Source organism: Canis aureus, chromosome 16, assembly GCF_053574225.1.
Source record: "Canis aureus isolate CA01 chromosome 16, VMU_Caureus_v.1.0, whole genome shotgun sequence".
Lineage (NCBI taxonomy): Eukaryota > Metazoa > Chordata > Mammalia > Carnivora > Canidae > Canis > Canis aureus.
This window is the reverse complement of record NC_135626.1, coordinates 51676551-51699330: the sequence shown is the minus strand read 5'-3', so window position 1 is coordinate 51699330 and position 22780 is coordinate 51676551. Positions and strand designations below refer to the sequence as shown.

Below are 22780 nucleotides of genomic sequence, written 5' to 3'. Positions count from 1 at the left end.
TCCCTTGTCTTATTCCTTATCTTAAAGGAAAGATTTCAACCTTTCATTATTGACTAGCTGTGAGCTTAACTTATTATTTATTATTATGCTTTTATTATATTGAGATACATTTCTTCTCTGCTCAAATTGTTGAGACTTTCTATCATGAATGAATGTTGAAATTTTTAAATTGGCTTTTGTGTTTCTATTGAGATGATCATACAATTTTATCTTTCATTTCATTAAAATAGTATGTCATATTACTGGTTTACGTATGTTGTACCATCTTTTGCATCCCAGTGGTAAATTCCACTTGGTCAGAGTATAGGATTCTTTAATGAACTATTGAGTTCACTTTGCTAATATTTGGTTGAGAAGTTTTACATCTATATTTTTAAAATATTTTATTTATTTATTCATGAGAGACACCAAGAGACAGAGACATAGGTGGCGGGAGAAGTGAGCTCCCTGCAGGGAGCCTGATGTGGGACTCAATCTCAGGACCCCGAGATCACAACCTGAGCCAAAGGCAAAGGCTCAACCAATGAGCCACCCAGGGACGCCTTACATCTGTATTTATCAGGGCTGTTATTAATTTCCTTTTCTTGTAATTTTTTTTTTTTTGTCTGCTTTGGTATTAGGAGAATCCTGGCATCACAAAATGACTTTGGGAGTATTCCCTCCTCTTCAGTTTTTTGGAAGGGTTGCAGAGGGATTGGCATTGCTTTTTCATTTTATGTTTGGTAGAATTCACCAATGAAGCCATCTGGTCCTGGGCTTTTCTTTGTTGAAAAGTCATTTTTATGATTATAGTATTTTAATGAAAATTATAGTCTTTTTTATAATTATTTGTTGAATTACTTCCAGGACATCCAGAGGGGAGGGACAGAGAAAAGTGAGTCCATACCATCTTCTCTGGGACCAGATGTCTAAATGCTACTTTTGATATTAAATGATAACAATAAAGTTTACTTTATCATACACTCTTTCTTTTCCATCTACCAACACCCTGTGAGGGTAGGCAGATTTTTTAACCCCTACTTTTTTAGTTAATAATGCATTAACTGAAATAAAGCATTCCCAAGATTTTAAGGGCCTTGTCCAATAAACATAAATTTAAAAATAAGGCTAAATCCAAACCACCCAAGTTTAAGGTAGATCTCAATGTTATATCCATCATACAACATCACAGTATGTTTTAGCTGGAGACACTAAGCTCTTAAAAATATGTTAAACTGGTTTAAAATATTTTTACTTGGGACCAAGATGGCGGCGCCCAGTGAGGGGCAAGCGTTTGCCTCGGGGGTTGAAAAGACTTGGGGTGCGGTTGTTCGCTCCCCAGAAGGGACCCCTCAAAAGGTCCGGCAGCTGATAGATGAGGGGATTGCCCCGGAAGAGGGAGGCGCCGAAGCGAAGGACACATCTGCCACATTCCAGTCAGTTAATGGGTCACCCCAAGCAGAACAGCCGCCATTGGAATCTACAAGTAAAGAAGCCTTCTTTAGCAGAGTGGAAACATTTTCTTCTCTGAAATGGGCAGGTAAGCCCGCCGAGCTGTCTCCACTTGTCTGTGCAAAATATGGCTGGGTCACAGTTGAATGTGATATGCTCAAGTGCTCCAGTTGTCAGGCTTTTCTCTGTGCCAGTTTGCAACCAGCTTTTGATTTTGACCGATATAAGGACCGATGTGCCGAGCTGAAGAAGGCCTTGTGCACTGCCCATGGAAAGTTCTGTTTCTGGCCAGACAGCCCCTCCCCAGATCGATTTGGGATGTTGCCATTGGGTGAGCCTGCTGTTCTTGTTAGCGAATTCCTAGATCGTTTTCAAAGCCTTTGTCACTTGGACCTCCAGCTTCCTTCCCTGAGGCCAGAGGACTTGAAAACTATGTGTTTGACAGAAGACAAGATCAGTCTTCTTCTGCACTTGCTTGAAGATGAACTTGATTGCCGAACTGAAGAGAGAAAAACTACAAGCAAATTAGGCTCAGACATCCAAGTCCATGTCACTGCATGTGTTCTCTCTGTATGTGGCTGGGCCTGTAGTTCTTCTTTGGAACCCATGCAGCTCTCCCTAATAACGTGTTCACAGTGTATGAGGAAGGTGGGGCTCTGGGGCTTCCAGCAGATTGAGTCATCCATGACCGACCTGGATGCATCCTTTGGCCTGACCAGCTCCCCCATCCCAGGCCCTGAGGGACGGCCAGAGCGCTTCCCTCTTGTGCCTGAGTCTCCTCGGAGGATGATGACTCGGAGCCAGGATGCCACATGTTCTCCTGGCTCAGAGCAGGCTGAAAGGAGCCCAGGTCCCATTGTCTCCCGAACTCGGAGCTGGGACTCTTCCAGTCCTGTTGACCGTCCTGAGCCAGAGGCCGCTAGCCCCACCACCAGAAGCCGTCCTGTGACCCGAAGTATGGGAACAGGAGACAGTAGTGGCCTGGAAGTGCCGTCTAGTCCTCTCCGGAGAGCCAAACGAGCTCGCCTCTGCTCTTCTAGCAGCTCAGACACATCTTCCCGAAGCTGCTTTGACCCCACCTCTCAGCATAGAGACTGGTGCCCTTGGGTAAATGTGACACTTGGCAAGGAAACCAGGGAGCATGGTGGAACGGAGACAGATGCCAGTATCTCTACAGAGCCAGGCTGGAAGGCTGTGCTGAACATCCTCTTGGCCCACAAGCAGTCCAACCAGCCAGCTGAAACAGACTCCATGAGTCTCTCTGAGAAATCCAGGAAAGTATTCCGAATATTCCGGCAGTGGGAATCTTTATGCTCATCCTGAAGACATTCTAGCCCTTCCCAGAGAGAAGCAGAATGAATGACTTTGGGAAATGAAGTCTGAATTTCTTTGTGGTCAGCTGATGCCAAGTTTTTTCCATTCTGGTATAACCATCAGAAGCCATCATCCTTGCAAAAGGCAGTGAGTGTCACTCTCTGCATCTGACTGAAGGGAAGCCTGTTTCCATGCGGGGGTGTGGACAGGTGAGGTACAACACATGTGGTCCTATTAAAAGAGTGTGGGGTCACTTCAACCAGACAGAAGACCAAGGCCCTGAGCACGTTTAGTGTCTTTCCGTACTGGGCAGTGTCTCAAGGGCTCTTGTATACTGGGAATATGACAATATGTATTAATAAAATATTTGTGAATATTCTTAAAAAAAAAATAAAAATAAAATATTTTTACTTTATAATTTTGTATTTAAAAACATAAAAGGGAACTTTTTCATATATTCTTAACATTCTCTCTGGTCTATCATTTATAAATAGACCAATCTGTATAATTTTATGATTGAATAATTTACTTGTCATTTGATTTATGTTCTTAAATTAACAGAGTGAATTTAGCTCTTTGAAAGACATTTTTAAGTAACTATTGATTTATATTTTATGTTTCTAAATTTAAAAGAAAAAGAAGAAGCTTTTGTGGGTTTTATGCCTTCACAATTTCTAAAAATGTTCACTACAGTCCACATAATGTTGGAACAATTTCTTTAAGAGTTAAATGCGGGTCTCTGTCAATCATACTATGAGACACAGTCTTATGTGTCCCTCAGTGGTTAGATCTGTTCATCAGTGCAGAAAGCAAAACAGAAAGGTGAAGCTCTGATCTGAATATTATAGACAAGTTCTTTCAGAAGTAGGAAAAACAGATCCAGGCCATCAACCCAAAGCACTGAACATTAACTATGACTTGTAGTTGATAGGGTGGGCAGGGTGGAGGTGGGAGGGATTGGGATAGGAGGCTTAATTTAGGTTGCTGAGGTGACATGATCTGATGTCCCTCTTGGTACATTTAATTTTAAGGTTTCCTAAATACATGACAAAACAGTACTTTCCAAGGAAAAGTGGGTATTTGAAAAGTTTGTTTGTTTGTTTTACTAATTTGGGTGAAATTTGAGCACATATGACATAATCCAATGTATGATTGTGGCCTAAGCATGAAGCATCTCAAAGTGCCTGGTATAATACATGTTCAGTGAGATCACTCACAGCTATAGTTAAGGGCCTATCCATTTTACTATTAAAATCTCGTGTCGGGTAGCCCCAGTGGCTTAGCGGTTTAGTGCTGCCTTCAGCCCAGGGCATGATCCTGGAGACCCAGGATCGAGTCCCACGTCAGGCGCCCTGCATGGAGCCTGCTTCTTCCTCTGCCTGTCTCTCTCTTTGTGTGTCTCTAATAAATAAATACAATCTTAAAAAATAAATAAATAAAAAATAAAAACTCATGTCTTCAAGAAATTACATATCCAAGAGATCAAGATTTTATGTGCTCTTTGTAGAAACAACTTGAATTTAAAAAGTTGCCTTAGACAAAAAGGGGCAAACACAATTTGGATGCTTTGATGCCAAAACTGCATAAAGAACCCAAATATATTTAGAACCATTATTTCCGAGGCACCACTTCAAATCAGTAATACAAAATCAGTAGGAAATTTTATTGACTATATTTGTTCTTGAACTTCTTACCAGTAAGTAATAAATCATGGAAATTATATTATCACTTTTTTGACCATAAAATTAAGCTTGACAATTTCATATTGATTCCCCAATACTTGCTTTGATTTTTTTAGAGTCTTATTTCTCTTCTTCCACATTATCTTTTCAATTTATTCTAACTTATATTTTTTCTCTTCGCCTCATACTTGTTTGCTTAACCCAAATCTTTTCTTTGAGGTTGTTTGATGCACTCCTCCAATGTTTTGAGGTTACCAAAAAATTTACCTTTTCCCTTTGATTCTGGTACTCAATTATCATATATCAAAAGTCATGTTATTACTTTTAATGTGGATTACCTAGTTGCAAACAAAGCAGGCTGACCTATTTGTCCATATGACAAATATTTGTTGGATATCCACTCTGCTTGTAGAATTGAACTATGCCTCATGAAAAATGTAAATAAATGCAACCTGTTCCTCAAAAAGCAATACAATTGACAAGATACTATAGTCAGCATTCCAAATAATGAGGAAAGTTTAATGATGGTGTGAGGAATCACCATCACCCAAGAGGAAAATAAAGGACAACCAACCATGAACAGGAGTGTTCAAAGAAGGCTTTTTTGAAAGACATGGCATTTGAACAGAATTTTATTTTTATTTTTATTTTTTCCAAGATTTTATTTTTAAGTAATCGTTACCCCCAACATTGGAATCTAACTGATCTCCACCCTGAGATAAAAAGAGTCACCTGCTGTACTAACTGAGCCAGCCGGGTGTCCCAAGAATCTTAAAGATGATTTGGATTCACAGTAATTCTTAAAGGTTCAGCTTCTGCTGAATTGTTTCATTAGGTCACCTTCTCTTTCCGGTCCACTCCTTCTCCTTGGGTGTTACTCCCTTTCTCATCATGCTGATGACTCAATTTTTCCTTTCAATCCTGATTAATTCTGCCTGCTATTATTAATATGCACAGGTGCTATGTCCATTTCTGTTTACTCCGTTAGATTTTGTTTCTATTATGTTATTATTGCTTAAGTAATTTTCAGTACCTCAATCCTCCACTCCTATGCCAACCAGCTTTGCATTTGCTATACTATCTTTCCTTTCAAGTTCTTCTTTTAAAAGGCACAAAACTTGTCCTTTCCATCGCTACACTGTTACTCTTACGTGCGTTCTTTCGATCTTTAGTCCATATTTTCATGTATGAAATCCCTTATGCCAGAAGATATTTCTTATATTTTTTGAAATGTATTCTCTTAAAATTACCTCATTCCAAATGGATATCTTCTTTCACTATTCACAATAATGTACTTTCCAGCTATTCTTTCATTCCTTGCTTTTTATATTCAACATAAATTCAGGGTTTGTGTCTTTATATTCAAGATTCTGCATGATTTCTGTCTCACTCCATTTGGTTTCTTTTCTTTGGAATGCTACCAGCTGTTTTTACTGTTTTTTTCTATTCCATTCTGATTACTAATTTTTTTAAATTCATTTAAGCATTTTTGGATCTCCTTAAGACGACAGTTCAGAAAGGTCCACGTACCAACTTGGTATATTGATAGCACATGGATTTGACCTCCCAAATACTAAGGGAGCACCTAATAAAATTATGACACAGGAAAAGGATAAATGAATATATAGTTTGAAATATTATGAGCATTTTGGGCTTCAGTACATTTTATTTTACAACAACAACAAGAAATTCAACTTCCAAAAGTTTGAGTTTTAAAAAGAATATTAAGGTTTTTTCCTTTGAATTGAGCTTCCTATGTCTGTGTGAACACGTTTAAAGTTTAATAAATTTTACATACACGGTATTTTACGAAAAAAAAATCTGTTACATGAAAAAACATTTGGTTTTTCACCTTTAAATGGAGAAATTACCATAAGCTTCTATGGATGGAAGATTTTATGTCTTCATTATTATCTGTATGGGTTGACATTTCCTTGTTTTATTGGTCTACTTGCTATTCCGATTCCGCCAAGATTATTTTGTATAAAATTCTGGCCTCATGAAAATGAAAGCTTGTGCTCAAAACTTATACATCTCACTCTAAATTTTGAATGTGTGTTGCCTCTTTGTCTAGTAATTGGGGCTTGGCAATCCTCAATAACTGTTTATATTTAATTTAATTAGAATCCTAGTGCCTGAAGTTATGTCATATTAGCTCTTTTTCCAGCATAATTTTAAAATTACCTATTGAGTCTGCAACTCAGTTTTCTTGAGAGTGTAACTGAATTATAATCCCATCTCCTAAATAGATGTATTATCATACAATTTTTTATCATCTTCACACAACTCATAACTAACAACTCAACAGATGCCTGATGCCCTAAAGCCAATAGGTGCCTTTACAAAATTTGTCAGGAGAAAACCCAATTTGCAGGTAAATAAATAAGAAACATGTGATAGTTAAATCTTTTCCTCACCTAGGATAGCATTCCTCTTGGTTTATTCTCACATTGATACCAGTGTATGTGATAGTATGTAAGGAAACCTTTCAAAACTGCAAAGCACTAAAGGCTGCAAGTTGATGTTACTATTGTGGTGCTAGGTGCTCTCTAAATTAATATATGCTGGAGATTGTTCCCCGGTGATGAGAAGGCTCAGATGGTAGTGAAAAACCAACGCACTGAGTCTGAGCAGGTTGTAGCTCTTTGATGACTACTTTGCCTTTTACACATATCTGATAAAAGAGCTCATTTAAGATCTCTTCTCACTCATTTCTTCCCTCTCTTCTCTCCTCCTGCTTCTGGACTCTTTCATTTAATGGCTTCTGAATTACAACTTTCTACTTGTGAGTTCATTTGGAGTAAAGAAAGTTGACGAAGTACTGTGTTTAGATCCCCAAAGGGAAACCACTACATTCATGTATGATTGCATAAGAAATAAATATAGTGTGTGTGTGTCCATGTGCCTGTGTCTGCATGTGTTGTACATCATTGGACACAGCAAAAATTATGGCATAATAAATACATCTGCTTAATTAGAGAGGACTTCTTTTACAAAATAGACTTTTGTGTGAAGTTTTTAGAAAGGCTAAAGAAGTACAGCATGACACAGAGGAAAAACAAAAACGTGTTATACATGCGGATTGACTTGAAGATGCGGTTGTGTGGGAGAGAACAATTAGGTTTTCCTGACTAAAGCTGGGATTGGAAGCAAATAAAGTCATATGTAAGTATAAAAGTAGATGAGCATAGTGAGGTAAAAGGCAGAAATGTTATAAAGTGATCTTATACTTCAGCTGCTTTGGTGTATTTATTGTTTACAAAACATATTTATTTTGTAAAGCATTTATGCAGATGTCAGATTTTATCCTAATCAGCATTCCATGAACTATTGAAAATTAATATTCACATTAAGACACCAAGGCCTAAAGAGGACAATGATTTGCCTAAACCAGTTGCTGATTAACTTGCAATTAGATTCTTCCCTCGTGATTCTTCAGTTAGTGACCTTTCCCCATATTATATTGTCACTCCTCATGGGGTGAAGCTCAGGGATAAACAACTATCAAGAGTCCCTGGGATTTAGAATGCTAACTCCTTCTCCTAGAAGATGTCCAGCATTAGTACCATCGTTGCTGTCATAAACAGAAACCGAGATCTAGAACAACAGCATATGTTTAGGATGCTGCTGCTTAGCATTATTGTGCAACTTGGGAATTCATGCTTAGAAGAATGCTTGAGTACTCTCCCAACATTCCATTGGGTTTATGACATCCCATATAAATGGAACGGTGTTGCAGCTAACATTTACTAGTATTATTTGGAGCACATGGTTCCTGCCATCCTTAGAAATGCAGTATTTCCTCAAAGAGTGCTAAAAGCTGTCTTAAACTTTTTAAATCCATAGCTTGCTTCAAGGGCAATATGCAATCCTTCAAAGAAAAGTTTTCTTTTTATTAAAAAAGGTGTTTATTGACTCCTTTACTGCCACAAGGCAGATAGATTTAGAAAATATTATTGGTTGCTCCTTGGTTCCATCATCATTATTGTCTATATTAGTTTTGTCTCAAAATTTGTTGCCTTTTCTTCAAAGATTGTTTTAGGACTGTGTATTGTGTATGTATATAAAATCATAGACATATCTAGCAAATAAATAACTGCTAATTTTTTTAACTAAACGTATAGTAGTCAATTTAAGATATTAATGTAGATTGGGGAACTACACTTTGCCATGAATGCAAATTTATTATTGCAGCAAAATTGGTGATGAAACATTTGAAAGGGTGAAGAAATGATCATTTTTGAACCGAGTTATTGTAATAATTTAATACTATCCCGATAACTCTGAGCCATGGGACTACAGAAAGGGAACATAGGGGTGCCTAGGTGGTTCAGTCAGTTAAGAGGCTGCTCTCAGCTCAGGTCATGATCCCAGGGTTCTAGGATCAAGCCCCACGTGGGGTTCTCTGCTCCACAGGGAGCCAGCTTCTCCCTCCCCCTATTCTGTTCCCCTTGTTCTCTCTGGCACTCACACACACACTCTCTCTCTTTCTGCCAAATAAATAAATAAAATCTTTTTTTAAAAAAGGGGACCATCGGATAGTCAGTAAGAACATGGACTCTCTCTGAAGCTATACTGCTTCAGTTCAGATCCTGGTTCTGCCCCTTACTGGCTGTGTAAACCTGGGCAAGTTACTGAATCTTTGTACCTCAGTGTCCACATTTCTACAGAGGAAAAATTGATCTTTCTCATCATAGTGAAAATTGAATAGATTAGAATATTTAAAGTGCTTAGAAATATGCCTGGCATAGTATAAACACTGTGTAAGTCTTTTTTTTTTAATTTTCTAAAAAACAAACATTTATTGAATGTCTCTCGTGTCAGGTGCTGATATACTGATAAAAATATAAATGTCTCATAAAAATACCAAGTGGTTTTTAAAGTAAATTAAAAATTATCCCAAAGTAGGACAATCGGGGGCTAAGAATTAGCACATTAAACTCGGTTTATAAAAGAGCAACAGATGTCATCATCCTAAATGTGGTCTTCTTACTGAAATAAAATTGATAGGGCAGCCCCGGTGGCAAAGCAGTTTAGTGCCGCCTGCAGCCCAGGGCGTGATCCTGGAGGCCCTGGATCGAATTCCATGTCGGGCTCTCTGTATGATGCCTGCTTCTCTCTCTGCCTCTCTCTCTGTCTCTATGAATAAATAAATAAAATCTTAAAAAAAAAAAAAGAAAGAAAGAAAATTGATAAACGTAATTCACTTCTTATGTAATATAACCAGTACTCCAGCTCATTTTGGGCATGAAATGGTTAAAAAACAAAATAAATTTTCCATTCTTAGATGAGTACAGGCTGTGTATTGCCTTGTGAAACAGTTTGGTTCAGCCACTAAAATTCACTATTACAGAACACAGAGAACCCTAATAATTTGTTAGTACACAAAGGATTATTTAACAAGTGTTAGGGCCCTGACAAAGAAACACTTGGTTGTTTAATTTTACTGAGAATTATTTCACTTTTTCTTTTCTTCTGGTAATAAAGGCTTACCTCAAAAACATATTAACTTATATCTTATGCCTGTTTTGTGTGTTCTAAGCTTGACAGTAAAGCTGACTTTATTGTAAAGCATCTTATCTCAAGGAAGTGACAACTTTGTGTCTTAATCATACACGCTCCTACTTAACAGACCCATTGTGTTCAGCCAATGGACTGGGATTTTCTTTCTATTTAGAAGTTTATTCTTTTTTTTAAAGATTGTATTTATTTATTTGACACAGAGCACAAACAAGGGGAGCAGCAGAGGGAGAAGGAGAAGAGAAGCAGGCTCCCTGCTGAGCAGGGAGCCCAAAGCAGGGGCTCGATCTGAGCAGAAGGCAAACACTTAACCAACTGAGCCACCCAGGAGCCCCTAGAAGTTTATTCTTGTAAACAGGAACAAATTATTATTTCTCTGTGTCTCTCTATCTTCTGTGGAAGCAGTAATTTTAGTGGCTGACTCAAATTGCTCCATAGTTCTGTGCATACTTCATAATATCCTGAAAGAGAAAATTTATATTGTTTTTTGAATCTTCACATGCCCAAAGTGATCTAGAGCTCTGATTATGTTGCATGGCAAGTGAATGATGAAAAGAATGGGTGAATTATGTTGACCAAATTTATTCCATTAAGAAAAAAAAAACAGAGCCTTTTAAATATCTTTCTGTAGTCAGTCATTCATAATTCCTACTTCTAAATAAAGAATAAATAACACATTAATGCCTATTAATATGTTCCAAGCAATTTGTCATTATTAATTCTCAATTTCCTGTTAATTTTAACTTTTTTTTTTCAGTTAACTGGTGCTTGATTAAACATAGTTTCTATTTTTTAATAAGTGTTCTAGATGTAGATGACAAATTCTACAGTGGTTGAGTACAAAAGATAGAAAATATATAATCTTCTTTAAAGAGAGTAATAATCTCTTTTAAGTTCAGTTCCCTTTGGATCAAAAATGATTTTTCCACCTACATTATGTCAGCACAGAGCTAGAGGCTTGGGCTAGAGAGATGAAGAAAAATAGTCCTCAAGGTGGTTTTACATCCTGATAATGAGACAAACATATGTTTGGAGACTTTCAATGCAAAATGGTAGAGGCTGATTTCTACAAGAGCTTAGGGAACACAGAGGAGGAAGATGGAGTGCATCAAAGGCATTTTGTATTTTCTGCATTAATTTTACTGGTTGTTCCTTGGTTTAAAAGCACCATGGTAGGTGATAGGTAGAAGAAATTGCATCTGAAAATCACTTAGAGAGAGGTTACAGGAAGGATGGGAGGGGAAGTGAAATCAGGAATATTTTAGAGTGATCCATTATCATTAAGCAAATTGGAACACTGGGAATCCTATCCCAGGGGTAAAGGCAATATAAAGCTGTTCTTCCCAGATAGGAGCCAAACAGTCTCTAGACTAGCACTATTATTGGAAATAGAAACTCTCTGAAAAAAATAATTGGGAGAAACAGCCAACTGTGTTTTAAAGTGGTGTCTTTATATCAGGGAGGTATGAGAGCCTTTGCATGTGGCACGATCAGATTTTCTTTACTTGGGCTCATTCCAAAGAGAGGAAAGAAATGCCATGCCATTAGGATGGTCTTAGGAGAACTTTTCAGTTGGCAAGTATGTGTACATTTATGTAGCAAGAATTCCTCCAGTCTTCTTCACTAAAGAAACACAATGTAATTGGAGGGGACTTCCCATAGCACAAGGCCAGGGACCCTGCATCATTTCTAGCATGGAAGGTTTAGGAAGGTGTTTGCACAGAATAAGTAATAAAAATAGTGTTGTGAAATGCTTTGTTTCCCATTTGGTCTATGTCTCCGGTGGTTCTGATTCTAGACTGGTTCACAAATATTGATTAGTAACTTTAGTCTATGCAGGTCTTAATTTACTTTTAGAAATTAATTTAGTTATCAAAATTAATGGATGATGTGCCTAGTTTTCAGAGAGTATACATATTTGTGAAAGATATCAAATCCATATATATTATGAACTGTATCTAGACTTCTGCCCAGAGAATATGCAGCTCCCCAGAGAATTGTGAACTAGTGCTAATTTACTTACTGCTCTATTGTTTCTTTAACCTTGACTTATTCAAAACAGCGAGTTTGTTAGGCAACAAGTAATAGTAATGATGGCATCCCTACCCTAAATCATCCCTACCCTAAATCTGAACATGGTACCTGAAATTCTTCTCCTGTAGCCTTTGACCATTATCCCACCCACCTGTGAGTGATTTTGCTATTATTGACCTCCTGACTTGGCTTCACTGTGTCACCTCCGCCTGACTCCTACCTCAATCAGATTTATTAGCTGTAAGCAGCAGCACTCTCTCCATCAAATCTGTCACAGAGAGGAATAGCCAAGGTGTCAGAGGCATCCTTTGCTTTAACCTCCCAGTTATGGTCTGGCAATCAGTTAGCTGTGTATCCTATGGACCTTTTTTTTTTTTTTTTTTTTTTTTTTTCTGTGAGAAACTAAAGCTTAATAATATTAAATAACTCAACTCAGAGAAAGTTACTATTGGAGACCTACTTGAAACGTATTTTAATTTTAACATCAGTGTGATACAGCTGAAATGATTTTTCAGTGGTTTGAAACACATATTGTATTTTCACATAATTTTGTAAAATGCAGATACCCATAGAAAAGCAAAATGAGAATAGCCAGCAGACCTCATATACGTGTTGTACATACATATGTATAATTTATACTTTGATGTACACATGGATAATAATGAGTACCTTTAATTTATCAGTCCCTATCACCACCTAATCTCCTACATTCAACCCATTTCATACATTTCTATTGACTGCATGAATCATTAGCCACTGAGTTTGTGTCCTCTGCAAAAGGGAAGTGATGAAAACAAGATCTAGTATTTTGTCTACTATATATCAGGTTCTGTAGTAGGATGCTTTCATATATTATCTTATTTAAATCTCATAAAACAATGAGAAAGGATCATAATCACCATCTTACAAAAAAGATAATGAGTCTGTGACAATTGAATAAACTAGCCCAAAGTTCACTAAGTACAAGCTCTGGGAGTCAAACTAAGATCTTTTTTTTTGTTTTGTTTTATATTTTTAGTTGAATTGTTTGAATAGGTAATATAGTACATGGCGCAAAGTGTGTAAAGCAATGAAGTTTTCCCCCTACTTGTGTGCCGTCGCTACCAGTGTCCTTACCCAGAAATAAAAAAATTTGTTGATGTCTTATATATTCTTCTAGAGATAGGTTTCTTTCATAAACAAGCAAAATAAAAATGTTTATATAGAGCTTTTTTGGTTTTTATTTTGTTTTAAAAAGAAACAATGTGGAATGCCTGGGTGGCTCAGCAGTTGAGCGTCTGCCTTCGGCTCAGGGCGTGATCCTGGAGTCCCAGGATCGAGTCCCACGTCAGGCTCACTGCATGGAGCCTGCTTCTCCCTCTGCCTGCGTCTCTGCCTCTCTCTCTCTCTCTCTCTCTCTCTCTCTGTGTGTGTGTGTCTCTCATGAATAAATAAATAAAATCTTTAAAAAAAACAACGTGTTTTTAATATGTAGGTATATCAAATCATGACACTATACACCTTAAATATGTACAGTTTTTGTCAGTTATACCTCAATAAAACTGGAAAAAGCGTTTTATATGCAAATAAAAAATGAAACAGCATTTTAAATTAAAGTGTTCATTGTAAGATTATAGCATATTTATCAACTCATTTAGGGTATGCCTAAATTCTGTTGTCAAAAATTTTACTACCTTAAATAATCTAGCATATAAGTCATTTCATACATAGGTGAGGATGCAGTTTTATTTTTTAAATGCTAATCCAGTTGTCTCAGTACTATCTACTGAGCAATCCTTCCCTTCCTTTCTAACATGAGATACTGCACGTAATCTAATATTCAACTGCATTTTGCATTTGCAAATCCAATTCTTTGTGACTTTGCTTTATGTAGTGGCCTCCCTCCCAATAACAATAACCTATAAACATATTGTTGGGACTTTCTTGATATCTATTAATTTCAGGTCTAACAACATTTCTCAGGCCCCACCAATTTAACTCCCAGTACTACCAATAATATTTTGTTTTAATTAAACTCTCTTTTGCTTGGCAAGATGTCTGAAGCATATCAATTAGCCAATTAGTTCTGATCACTGAAGTGTCTCTTTGGCTCTGTTTCCACCAAGACACAGCCTTGCTCACAAAGGACCATCTCTTAGGATTAGAGCCCGAGGCATAGCCGTGTGTCCTAAGGGGCCAGTTCCTTAGGGGTTATTGTGAGGATTAAGTGAGTTAATGTAAAATTCAAGAATGTCAACCAGATTGGAGAAAGCATTTCAAACATGTAACAGAAAAGCAGATATCACAGTGCTAACAGGTGCAGACCCTGGAGCCAGGAGACTGGGTTTGTACCTATCTCGTCACTGTCACCTATCCATCGTGTACCTTTGGCAGATTCCTTAACTTCCTTGTGTCTCCATATCCTTATCTGTAAGATGGGAATAATAATAGCGCCTACCCCCAGGGATGCCACTTGCTTATGCTGTCGCTTTGTGTGAATTTGGAAAAAGACAGTTGCCTATTAACTTTGCAACCTAAAGGCGTCTTTGTGTGAAGAAATCGGAACTCCTTCATTCCCATGCCAAGGCAAGGACAAGATGCGCTGAATGAGGGTGGAATTGTAGCCCCTACGCCCACTCTCTGCCACGTGCCTTTATGCAATCCAGTAGTACAACCCCACACCATGATCAGTCTACACTGTGGGATCACTGTGTATAATAGAGGAGTTACTACTTGTAAAACACTTAGAACCATCCTTAGCACATAGTCCGCCCTCAGTAAGTATAGCTGTTCTCTTACCTAGTGCTTCTCACAGTTTATTTCTGAGCCTGGCTTTGCCAGTACTACTGATGACAGCACCATTTTAAAACCCAAAGACAGGGGATCCCTGGGTGGCTCAGCGGTTTAGCGCTGCCTTCAGCCCAGGTTGTCCCAGGATCGAGTCCCACATCAGGCTCCCTACATGGAACCTGCTTCTCCCTCTGCCTGTGTCTCTGCCCCTCTCTCTGTCTGTGTCTCTCATGAATAAATAAATGAAATCTTAAAAAAATAAATAAAAAAATAAAACCCAAAGACAAGTAGAGAGCTTTTTTTAAATACCTCTCTTTTGGTAATCACCACTTATTTTATTTTTAAAAAAAGCTTTTATTTATTTGAGAGAGAGCATGCGTGAGCGGAGCAGGGTGGGGGAGAGAGGCAGAGAGAGAGGGAGAAGCAGACTCCCTGCCGAACAGAGAGCCCCACGGGGGGATCGATCCTAGGACCCTGGGATCATGACCTGAGCCAAAAGCAGACATTTAACCAACTGAACCACCCAGGTATCCCAGTCACTATTTTAATTATTTGCAAGGCTATTTATATCACATATAATCCAAATAACTTAATTAAATTCTCTAGGTGTGTGTGCCAATGCACACGTGCACACACACACACACACACACACACACACACTTTTTTGTTGGGGAGGGGGGCAAATTTGAATTGGCCTAATCACTGATCTTAAAACATCTGCTGAATTCCCAGTTTGTCTTCACACCTGGGCCTGGGTAAAGCACTTCCAATGCAAAGTTGAATGGGACACAGAATCAGATCTCTTTCAAGAGAAATAAAATCGGTGGTTACAGTTCAGTGCAATGCATGTTAGGCTCAGAGTGGAAAGGGAGCACAGAGTGGGGGCTGATTAGGAAGCACGTCAGGAAAAGATTTCTGTAAGATGTGATCCTGGGTTTGTTCAAAAAAGTTAGGAAAAAAAACAAACAAAGGGAAGTTCAGGCCAGTAAAGGCATAGAGATGATAACCAATTCCATTTCACTGGGCCAGAGGCTTTGGTAGTTTTGAGGGGAGTTTTTTCTTCTTTTATTTGAGAATAGTAGACACACCATGCTACATTTGTTTCAGGTGTACAACATCATGATTCAAATCCTCTATCCATGCTATGCTTACACAAGTGTAGCTGCCATCTGTCACCACACGTGCCCTTACAGTATCACTGACTGATTCCTAGCTGTGCTTTATTCTCCTCACTTCTTCATTCCACAACTGGAAGCCTCTGTCTCCCTTTTACCCATTTTGTTCATCCCCCACTGCCTCCCCTCTGGCAACCTCAGTTTGTTTTCTGTGCTTATAGGTCTGATTCTGCTTTTTTGTTTGTTTATTTGAGTATAGAGGAAGATTATTTGAGAAAGGAAGTTAAAGGAGAGTGATCGAAGCCACATTTGACTGAGTATTGAAGGAAGCCAGAGTAAATACTTAGAAGTTGATCCTAGAAGTAAGAGAGGGTCATTTAAATAATTTTTGCTGAGAATTTATCTATCTAAAACTGCATTTGGGGGTATAATTTTATGGCTGAGTTGCACAGGCTCAGTTGGAGCAGAGAAACGATGGCAATGGGCCACTCAAGATATCAGGAACCTGAAGTGAGAGATATTATGAAGGAGGAAGTGGTGTGGTTTGAAGATTTGACTGGATGGTAATGGGGCTGGCTGACATTTTATCTGTGCAAGTTAAGCAGAGAAATCATAACCAAGGGATGACATACATTTTTCTTTCTTTTTATGCTGTACGTTTAGGGCCTTTCTTATAAGGAGTTCTTTAATTCTCTTTCAGAAAGCAAACTATATTTCCCAGGCTCTGGTGGTCTAGAAGTAAACTCAGATTTTCTAGATTTAGGCAAAATAACGTAAAGGAAATTTTCCCTATGATAACCTGCATCTTTTCATAATTATCTCCTTATCTATGCCATATGGGATACCTATAGATGTTAGAAACATCAACTTCTCCAGAGAACAGCTTAAGGATTTCTCACAATGAAATGCGTCTGCTAACGGATTGATAAACCATATTGTGCAAGGTGAACCTCATGCCCTATGGTTCAGGAACATGGCACAAGTCCCCCATCTATACATATAGTCTATAATGTGCCTATCGCTATCTTGTAAAACAAGTATCTACAAATTAAGATTTATGTACTAGTAAACCTGTTCCAGTTTATGATGACTTTCAATGACCTACCTACAGACACCTGTTCTTGTCAGTACAAATTGGGTTGGTTCACTTGTGCCATATGTGTATGCATTTGAAGCCTAGACTCACTGAATTTCATTGGATTAACACCGAAGATGCTGAAAACATGTTTTGTTACTTGATAAATCTCTTGTATTTTTCCCCAGGTTAACTATAATCTTTTTGATATATTTTATTAGTATTACTTTTGCAATTAGTATTCTAAAATAATAATATGAGGAAAACTGACTATAAAAGCAAAGTTAAAATATGCACTATGCAAGTATTATAGAATTTATAGAATTATTTCTAAGGGTTGATAGTAATGGGATTAAAAACTCAGAATAAGATGCATGTACTTGCCTCTAGCTCATCATCAAGTACTTCTTAAACTTGTGAAGGATAGCATGGGCATTTGAAAAATTCAAGTGCCACCCAGAATGACTGACTATACCTGATTGAGAAAGGTATTTCTTTGATGTATCACTTTTAGAGAAACCAAATTCTTATCATTTCATTTGTGAAAAATATATTTGATGCAGGATGGAAAAATAAGCTATGCCTTCTATGTGGACCATTAACATATGCAGAATAATTTTTTTCTACAATCTGGTCTGCAGACTAATATTGACTATTATGTCATTTTCTCTATTCTCTGGAAAATGAATTAAATTTTAAGAACATGTTTGACTTTTGTTTGTTCTTGAACCTGGAGAATCCCAACCCTCAAGTTGTGAGGCCAGGATAAGCAGCTCAGGAAGGACACTGAGTAATGGCTGAAGGCAAAGGAAGAACAAAAGCCAGAGAGGCAGAGGGCTTCCAAAATTAAGAATTCATCAGTAATGATAAGTGCTGCAGTGAAGTCAGGTAAGAAACTGTTCTCTGGATTTTTCAACAAAGGTGTTATCAGTAAATTTGGCAGGAGTGAATTCTTGGAGTGTCAGGAGTTGGAAGTTAAAGTATGTTGAAATGTGAGAAGGAGGATTATCACTATGTGTTAGTAGGTCATGGCCAAGCAAAGCATTTCTGCCGTAAGGGATAATGGTAGTGATGAGGGTGATGATGACAAGGATGACAATATCTAGCATTTCTGGAGCACTTCCATTACACCAGACACTATAGTAAGCACTTTCCATGTGTTATCTCTTACAACCTTCAATATTCCCATTTTACATAAAAATGAGACATTAATAGGTTAACTCATTCTAGTTTCATCTGTTTCCCCCACTTGCTGACTGCCTTTCTTCCTTCCTGTATTCTTTCCTTTCTTCCTTTTTATCTTCTTTCCTTCCTATTATCTCTAGCAAACATTTGTTTAACTCTTTTTAGTTTCTAGGTATTTTGCTATATGCAAGACCTACAGCAGTGACTAAGACCCTCTTAGCATGCAGAGTAGACATAAGAAGTAATGGCTTCTATTCTTTGCTTCCTGAGCAAAAGCCCTTTCTTGTTTACCTTCAATTTTTCTAACCCTTCATTTTCTCCATATCAAACCACCTCCATTTGCTAGGGGGAGTTTTGCAGAAGCTATTCTTGTTTCTTTGCTCTCCTTGTTACACGCCAGGATTTTGCATAGTAGCATCTACTCCCTCATGTTTAATTTTCTATGATGGTCATACAGTTAATCTGCAAAGCCACTGTGTTTAATGTACAGGGCCTTGGGGGGGTCTCTGATTAGAACACATCCAGGGTGCCTGGCTCAGTCAGTTAAGCTTCTGACTTCAGCTCAGGTCATGATCTTGGGATCCTGGGATTGAGCCCTACATTGGGCTCTTGCTTGTCCCTCTCCCTGTGCCCCTCCTCCCACTCATGCTCAACTCTCTCTCAAAAAAATAAATAAATAAATGAAATCTTAAACACACTCACACACATCCAGATGGAAGTGGTGAAGACAACACTACTATTTCCCTCTGGACTGGTTTTTCTAACATCCCAGCCCAGAAACTTCAAAAACTTCTTTAAACATTACTACCCTTAATTTGTGAAATCTGTCCTTAAGTCTCCTTACTTTTTTCTATGTATTTCTCCCATATTTGTCTTTTCTATCACAAGCAACCCTCACTAGACATCATCATGTTGCAAACGCCTCGTTGCTGTCCACCCTGCTTTCCGCGTGCAGCCTTCCCGTCCATCCTCATGGTGGCTGCCAGCCACCCTGCTCCGTACTTGTCTTGGGACACAGCCCCTCCCTCCCAAAGTAGACCACAGGGGAAGGGCCTCTGGGGAATTTCATGAAGACTAATCTCTCTTTCTTCAAAGGCCCAAGGGGAGCCCCAGATAACTGTTTTAGAAGCTGTTATTTAATTTAGCCATATTTCTCTGAATATTCTACACCCTATTGACTGCATTCCTGACTTTAAATAGAAACCTTAGAAAGTTCTATCCAAGCACCATTTTTTGTGTGTGGAATTATGGTAGAGCATGCCTGTGTTACCTTTGGAACTCGGCCATCAGCGCACTAAAGACCGCGTTTTCAGGAACTACACAGACAGGAGACTTTGTGACTTTGAATACAGCCTTCATGCAGCAGCTTTGCAGTTTTATGCAAATAATCAAGGAAGACTTCAAATTTGCCTGTTTTGGAAAATATTCCTCCATCACTTAATAAGCAAACTGGTAAATATTTTTAATTACATTTTGGTAAAATATTTCTCCTAAAATTATGTCCATTGATTTCCTCCCACTCAATCAGGTACTAAATCAGAGGCATTTTCTTCAGATTTAATAGAATATACAGTGATTTTAATATATCTATTACAGTTCTCTAGATATGGCAATAAAATTTCAATATTAAAATGCCTTAAGGGGGATCCCTGGGTGGCGCAGCGGTTTGGCGCCTGCCTTTGGCCCAGGGCGCGATCCTGGAGACCCGGGATCGAGTCCCACGTCGGGCTCCCGGTGCATGGAGCCTGCTTCTCCCTCTGCCTGTGTCTCTGCCTCTCTCTCTCTCTCTCTCTCTCTCTCTCTGTGTGACTATCATAAATAAAAATTTAAAAAAAAATGCCTTAAGGGGTTTTTTATCATTATTTCTGATATTATATTTTAAAGTCCTATTCCCAGGGTTCCTTAGATGAAGAGAACTTGAAGTTTATCTCAAAATAATGATATATTTTCCATTGTCTCTGTATTTAATGCCTTGATCCTGCTATTTGATTTCAACACTCTATTCATCTTTGGCACTTTCATTCTTGGTTTCTGTAACTTAGCTTTTTACATGCTGGTGTTTGTCAGATAAGAATAGTCTTCTTCCTAGATTTATAGCAAAGAATGAGCAGAGGGTTACAGAGAGAAATTTGTGAGTGAGAAAAGATGATGAATCCATGTAAATCATGTTGACAAAGACCAACAGAATATGGTTCATTCGAGTAAGTTTTTTCTTCAAAAATTGAGTTTTAAACAAAACTATACCATGAATACTCCACCCACACTGTGCTATAAAGTCACATATTTGATTTAAACCAAATGTGTTCACACAAGCACGTCTCTCAGGCAAAATAATTAGACTACTCTGTGAACTTGTGCCAGAGGGATTTCTTTTTTTAAAGAAATAGATCATAGGTGCTTGGGAATCAGATTCAAAACTCACTTTACATTATAATCATTTAATTTTACATTATAATCATTTAAATATTTGTTCTTTTTCATATTATTTTGTTTCAGTGAGATTTTGAAAAGCTTTAAATAAAATTAGGAAAATTCTTTGTTTTAGACTGTACCAACGACATACAATTAATGTACTCTGAACTGGTTAATTCAGAAATTAAAGATACACAAAATATAAAAATGTGAAAGACAGAAACAAAAAAAAAACTGAATAAATCTAATTCTTCTAACCAAGAGGAATAGATGACCCAACATAGAAAAAGTGTCTTAGGATCTAATTATTTTTGTATTTAATGTTTCCTCACTCATGCTGATATTCACCCAAATGTAAACCAAGAGGGAAACGAATCCATTCTTAGGATGATATTTATTTATAAAGCCATTTGAAGAGTTAAAAATATTTCTTTAATTACCCATCACAACAAATGCGCCAAACTCCTAGCAAACAGTAAATGCTGAAATATGTGTTGAATGTAAGAAAGATAAGTAGATAAATGGATAGACATTTAACATGAAAGATGGTGGACAGAAAGATGGGTTAAAAGATGGTAGAAGAGACAGAAAAATTGAATGGGGGCTGGCAAGAAGAAAAGTGGACAGAAAAGTTGTTAGAATGAAGAGAGTCAAAGAAAGCAAGAAAGACAAAGGGGGTAAAGGGTAGGTTGCCACACACGCGCACGCGTGTGTGTGTGTGTGTGTGTGTGCTCTTGCATGCTCCTACACTATGTCATGTGTTGGCAATTTATTTATTTATTTTTTAAAGATTTTATTCACTTATTCATGAGAGACACAGAGAGAGGCAGAGAGAGAGAGGCAGAGACAGGAGAAGCAGGCTCCATGGAAGGTGCCCCATATGGCACTCAGTCCTGGGACTCCGGGATCAGGCCCTGAGCCAAAGGCAGCTGCTCAACCACTGAGCCACCCAAGCGTCCCAATGTGTTGGAATTTAAATTACGATATTTGGAACACCAGTATATATAATTAATGACATAAAAATCTCTTTAAATTAGAATTTTCAAAATAACTAGCCATCAGTTCGAAACAACAGACTTCATGAACCAGTACCTTGTTTTCATCTGGATATAATAAATATGCATTTAGTGGAGAATTCTTTTATTTTATTAAAATATTTATTCCACCTCTTTTTATAATAGTAAAAGACAATAAAAGACCAAATATCTTAGAACTGGATATGCTGTAAGTTTGGTATATCCGGGCAGCCCCGGTGGCTCAATGGTTTAGCACCACCTTTGGCCCAGGGTGTGATCCTGGAGACTTGGGATCAAGTCCCACGTTGGGCTCCTTACATAGAGCCTGCTTCTCCCTCTTCCTGTGTCTCTGCCTCTCTCTCTGTGTGTCTCTCATAAATAAATAAAATCTTAAAAAAAAAAAGTTTGGTATATTCACACAATGGGATAATACGCAGCCTTAAAATGAAGTTGTATATAGATCTGGAATGATACACCAAAATATTAACAACAATATTTCTTGGTAATGGTGACTTTCCAAGAAATTTTAATTTCCTTTCTATTTATGTTTTCTGAAATATTTTTGCTGAACGTGTTATTTATGTAATGAAATAATTTTAAGTTGATTTATACATATTCAAGGTAGAGAGGTAAATCAGAGGAGGATTTTGCAAAGAAATGTTAAAGGGCCAGTGAATGTGTCCCTGCTGTTTTTTCAATCACAAAAAGACATCTGGCATAGAAGCACTGACACAACCAATTCAACAGACACTTTTGTTTTATCCTCCTTTGGATGAATTCCTCCTCCCCAGAACGAGGGGAGTGAAGACGTTTTATGCTTTGAGTTTGGGTTATGGGTCTTACATAGGCCTTTCCTACTCAGACTTGCTGGTTGTCAGGTCTTCCATTCAGCCTTTTGTCCTCTCTGCAGAGCAACTGCTGGGTGAATCCAGACCTCACACTGTTCATACTTCAGTGCTTCAAGCTGGTGCTATTTCCAGGGAGAATTTATGGAAACATGCATTTGGTCCTATGTCTGGGGTTTGCCGTAACCAATTATGCTAGGACTTGCTTGAAACAGCCAAAGTGCCTGGAATCTATAGTCATTTTCTTGGTTGCAGTGAGGTGTCATCTTGCCAATTGCTGGGTCTGAAGGAGAAGGGGGGAAGCTGAAGGGCAGGCTCAGATTCTTTGTATTGTGTGCCAGTAAGCCTCTCTGGACTACCAAAGCTCCAACAACTGTAGGAT

At 38.0% G+C, this 22780-nt stretch overlaps 2 protein-coding genes and 1 pseudogene across 2 annotated transcripts in view; 2 read left to right on the top strand and 1 right to left on the bottom strand.

The window, feature by feature from the left end:
• The window catches only part of LOC144286242 (uncharacterized), a 156406-nt gene that overhangs the window by 44502 nt on the left and 89124 nt on the right, over positions 1-22780 (top strand). The window lies entirely within an intron of this gene.
• On the top strand, positions 1211-3121 carry LOC144286904 (zinc finger C3HC-type protein 1 pseudogene; annotated as a pseudogene).
• LOC144286911 (uncharacterized) overlaps positions 19667-22780 on the bottom strand; it is an 89790-nt gene continuing 86676 nt past the window's right edge. The window contains exon 11 of the mRNA XM_077854053.1: positions 19667-20210. Coding sequence (XP_077710179.1) covers positions 20172-20210 — 39 coding nt within the window. The 3' untranslated portion in view covers positions 19667-20171. The remainder of the gene's footprint in view (positions 20211-22780) is intronic.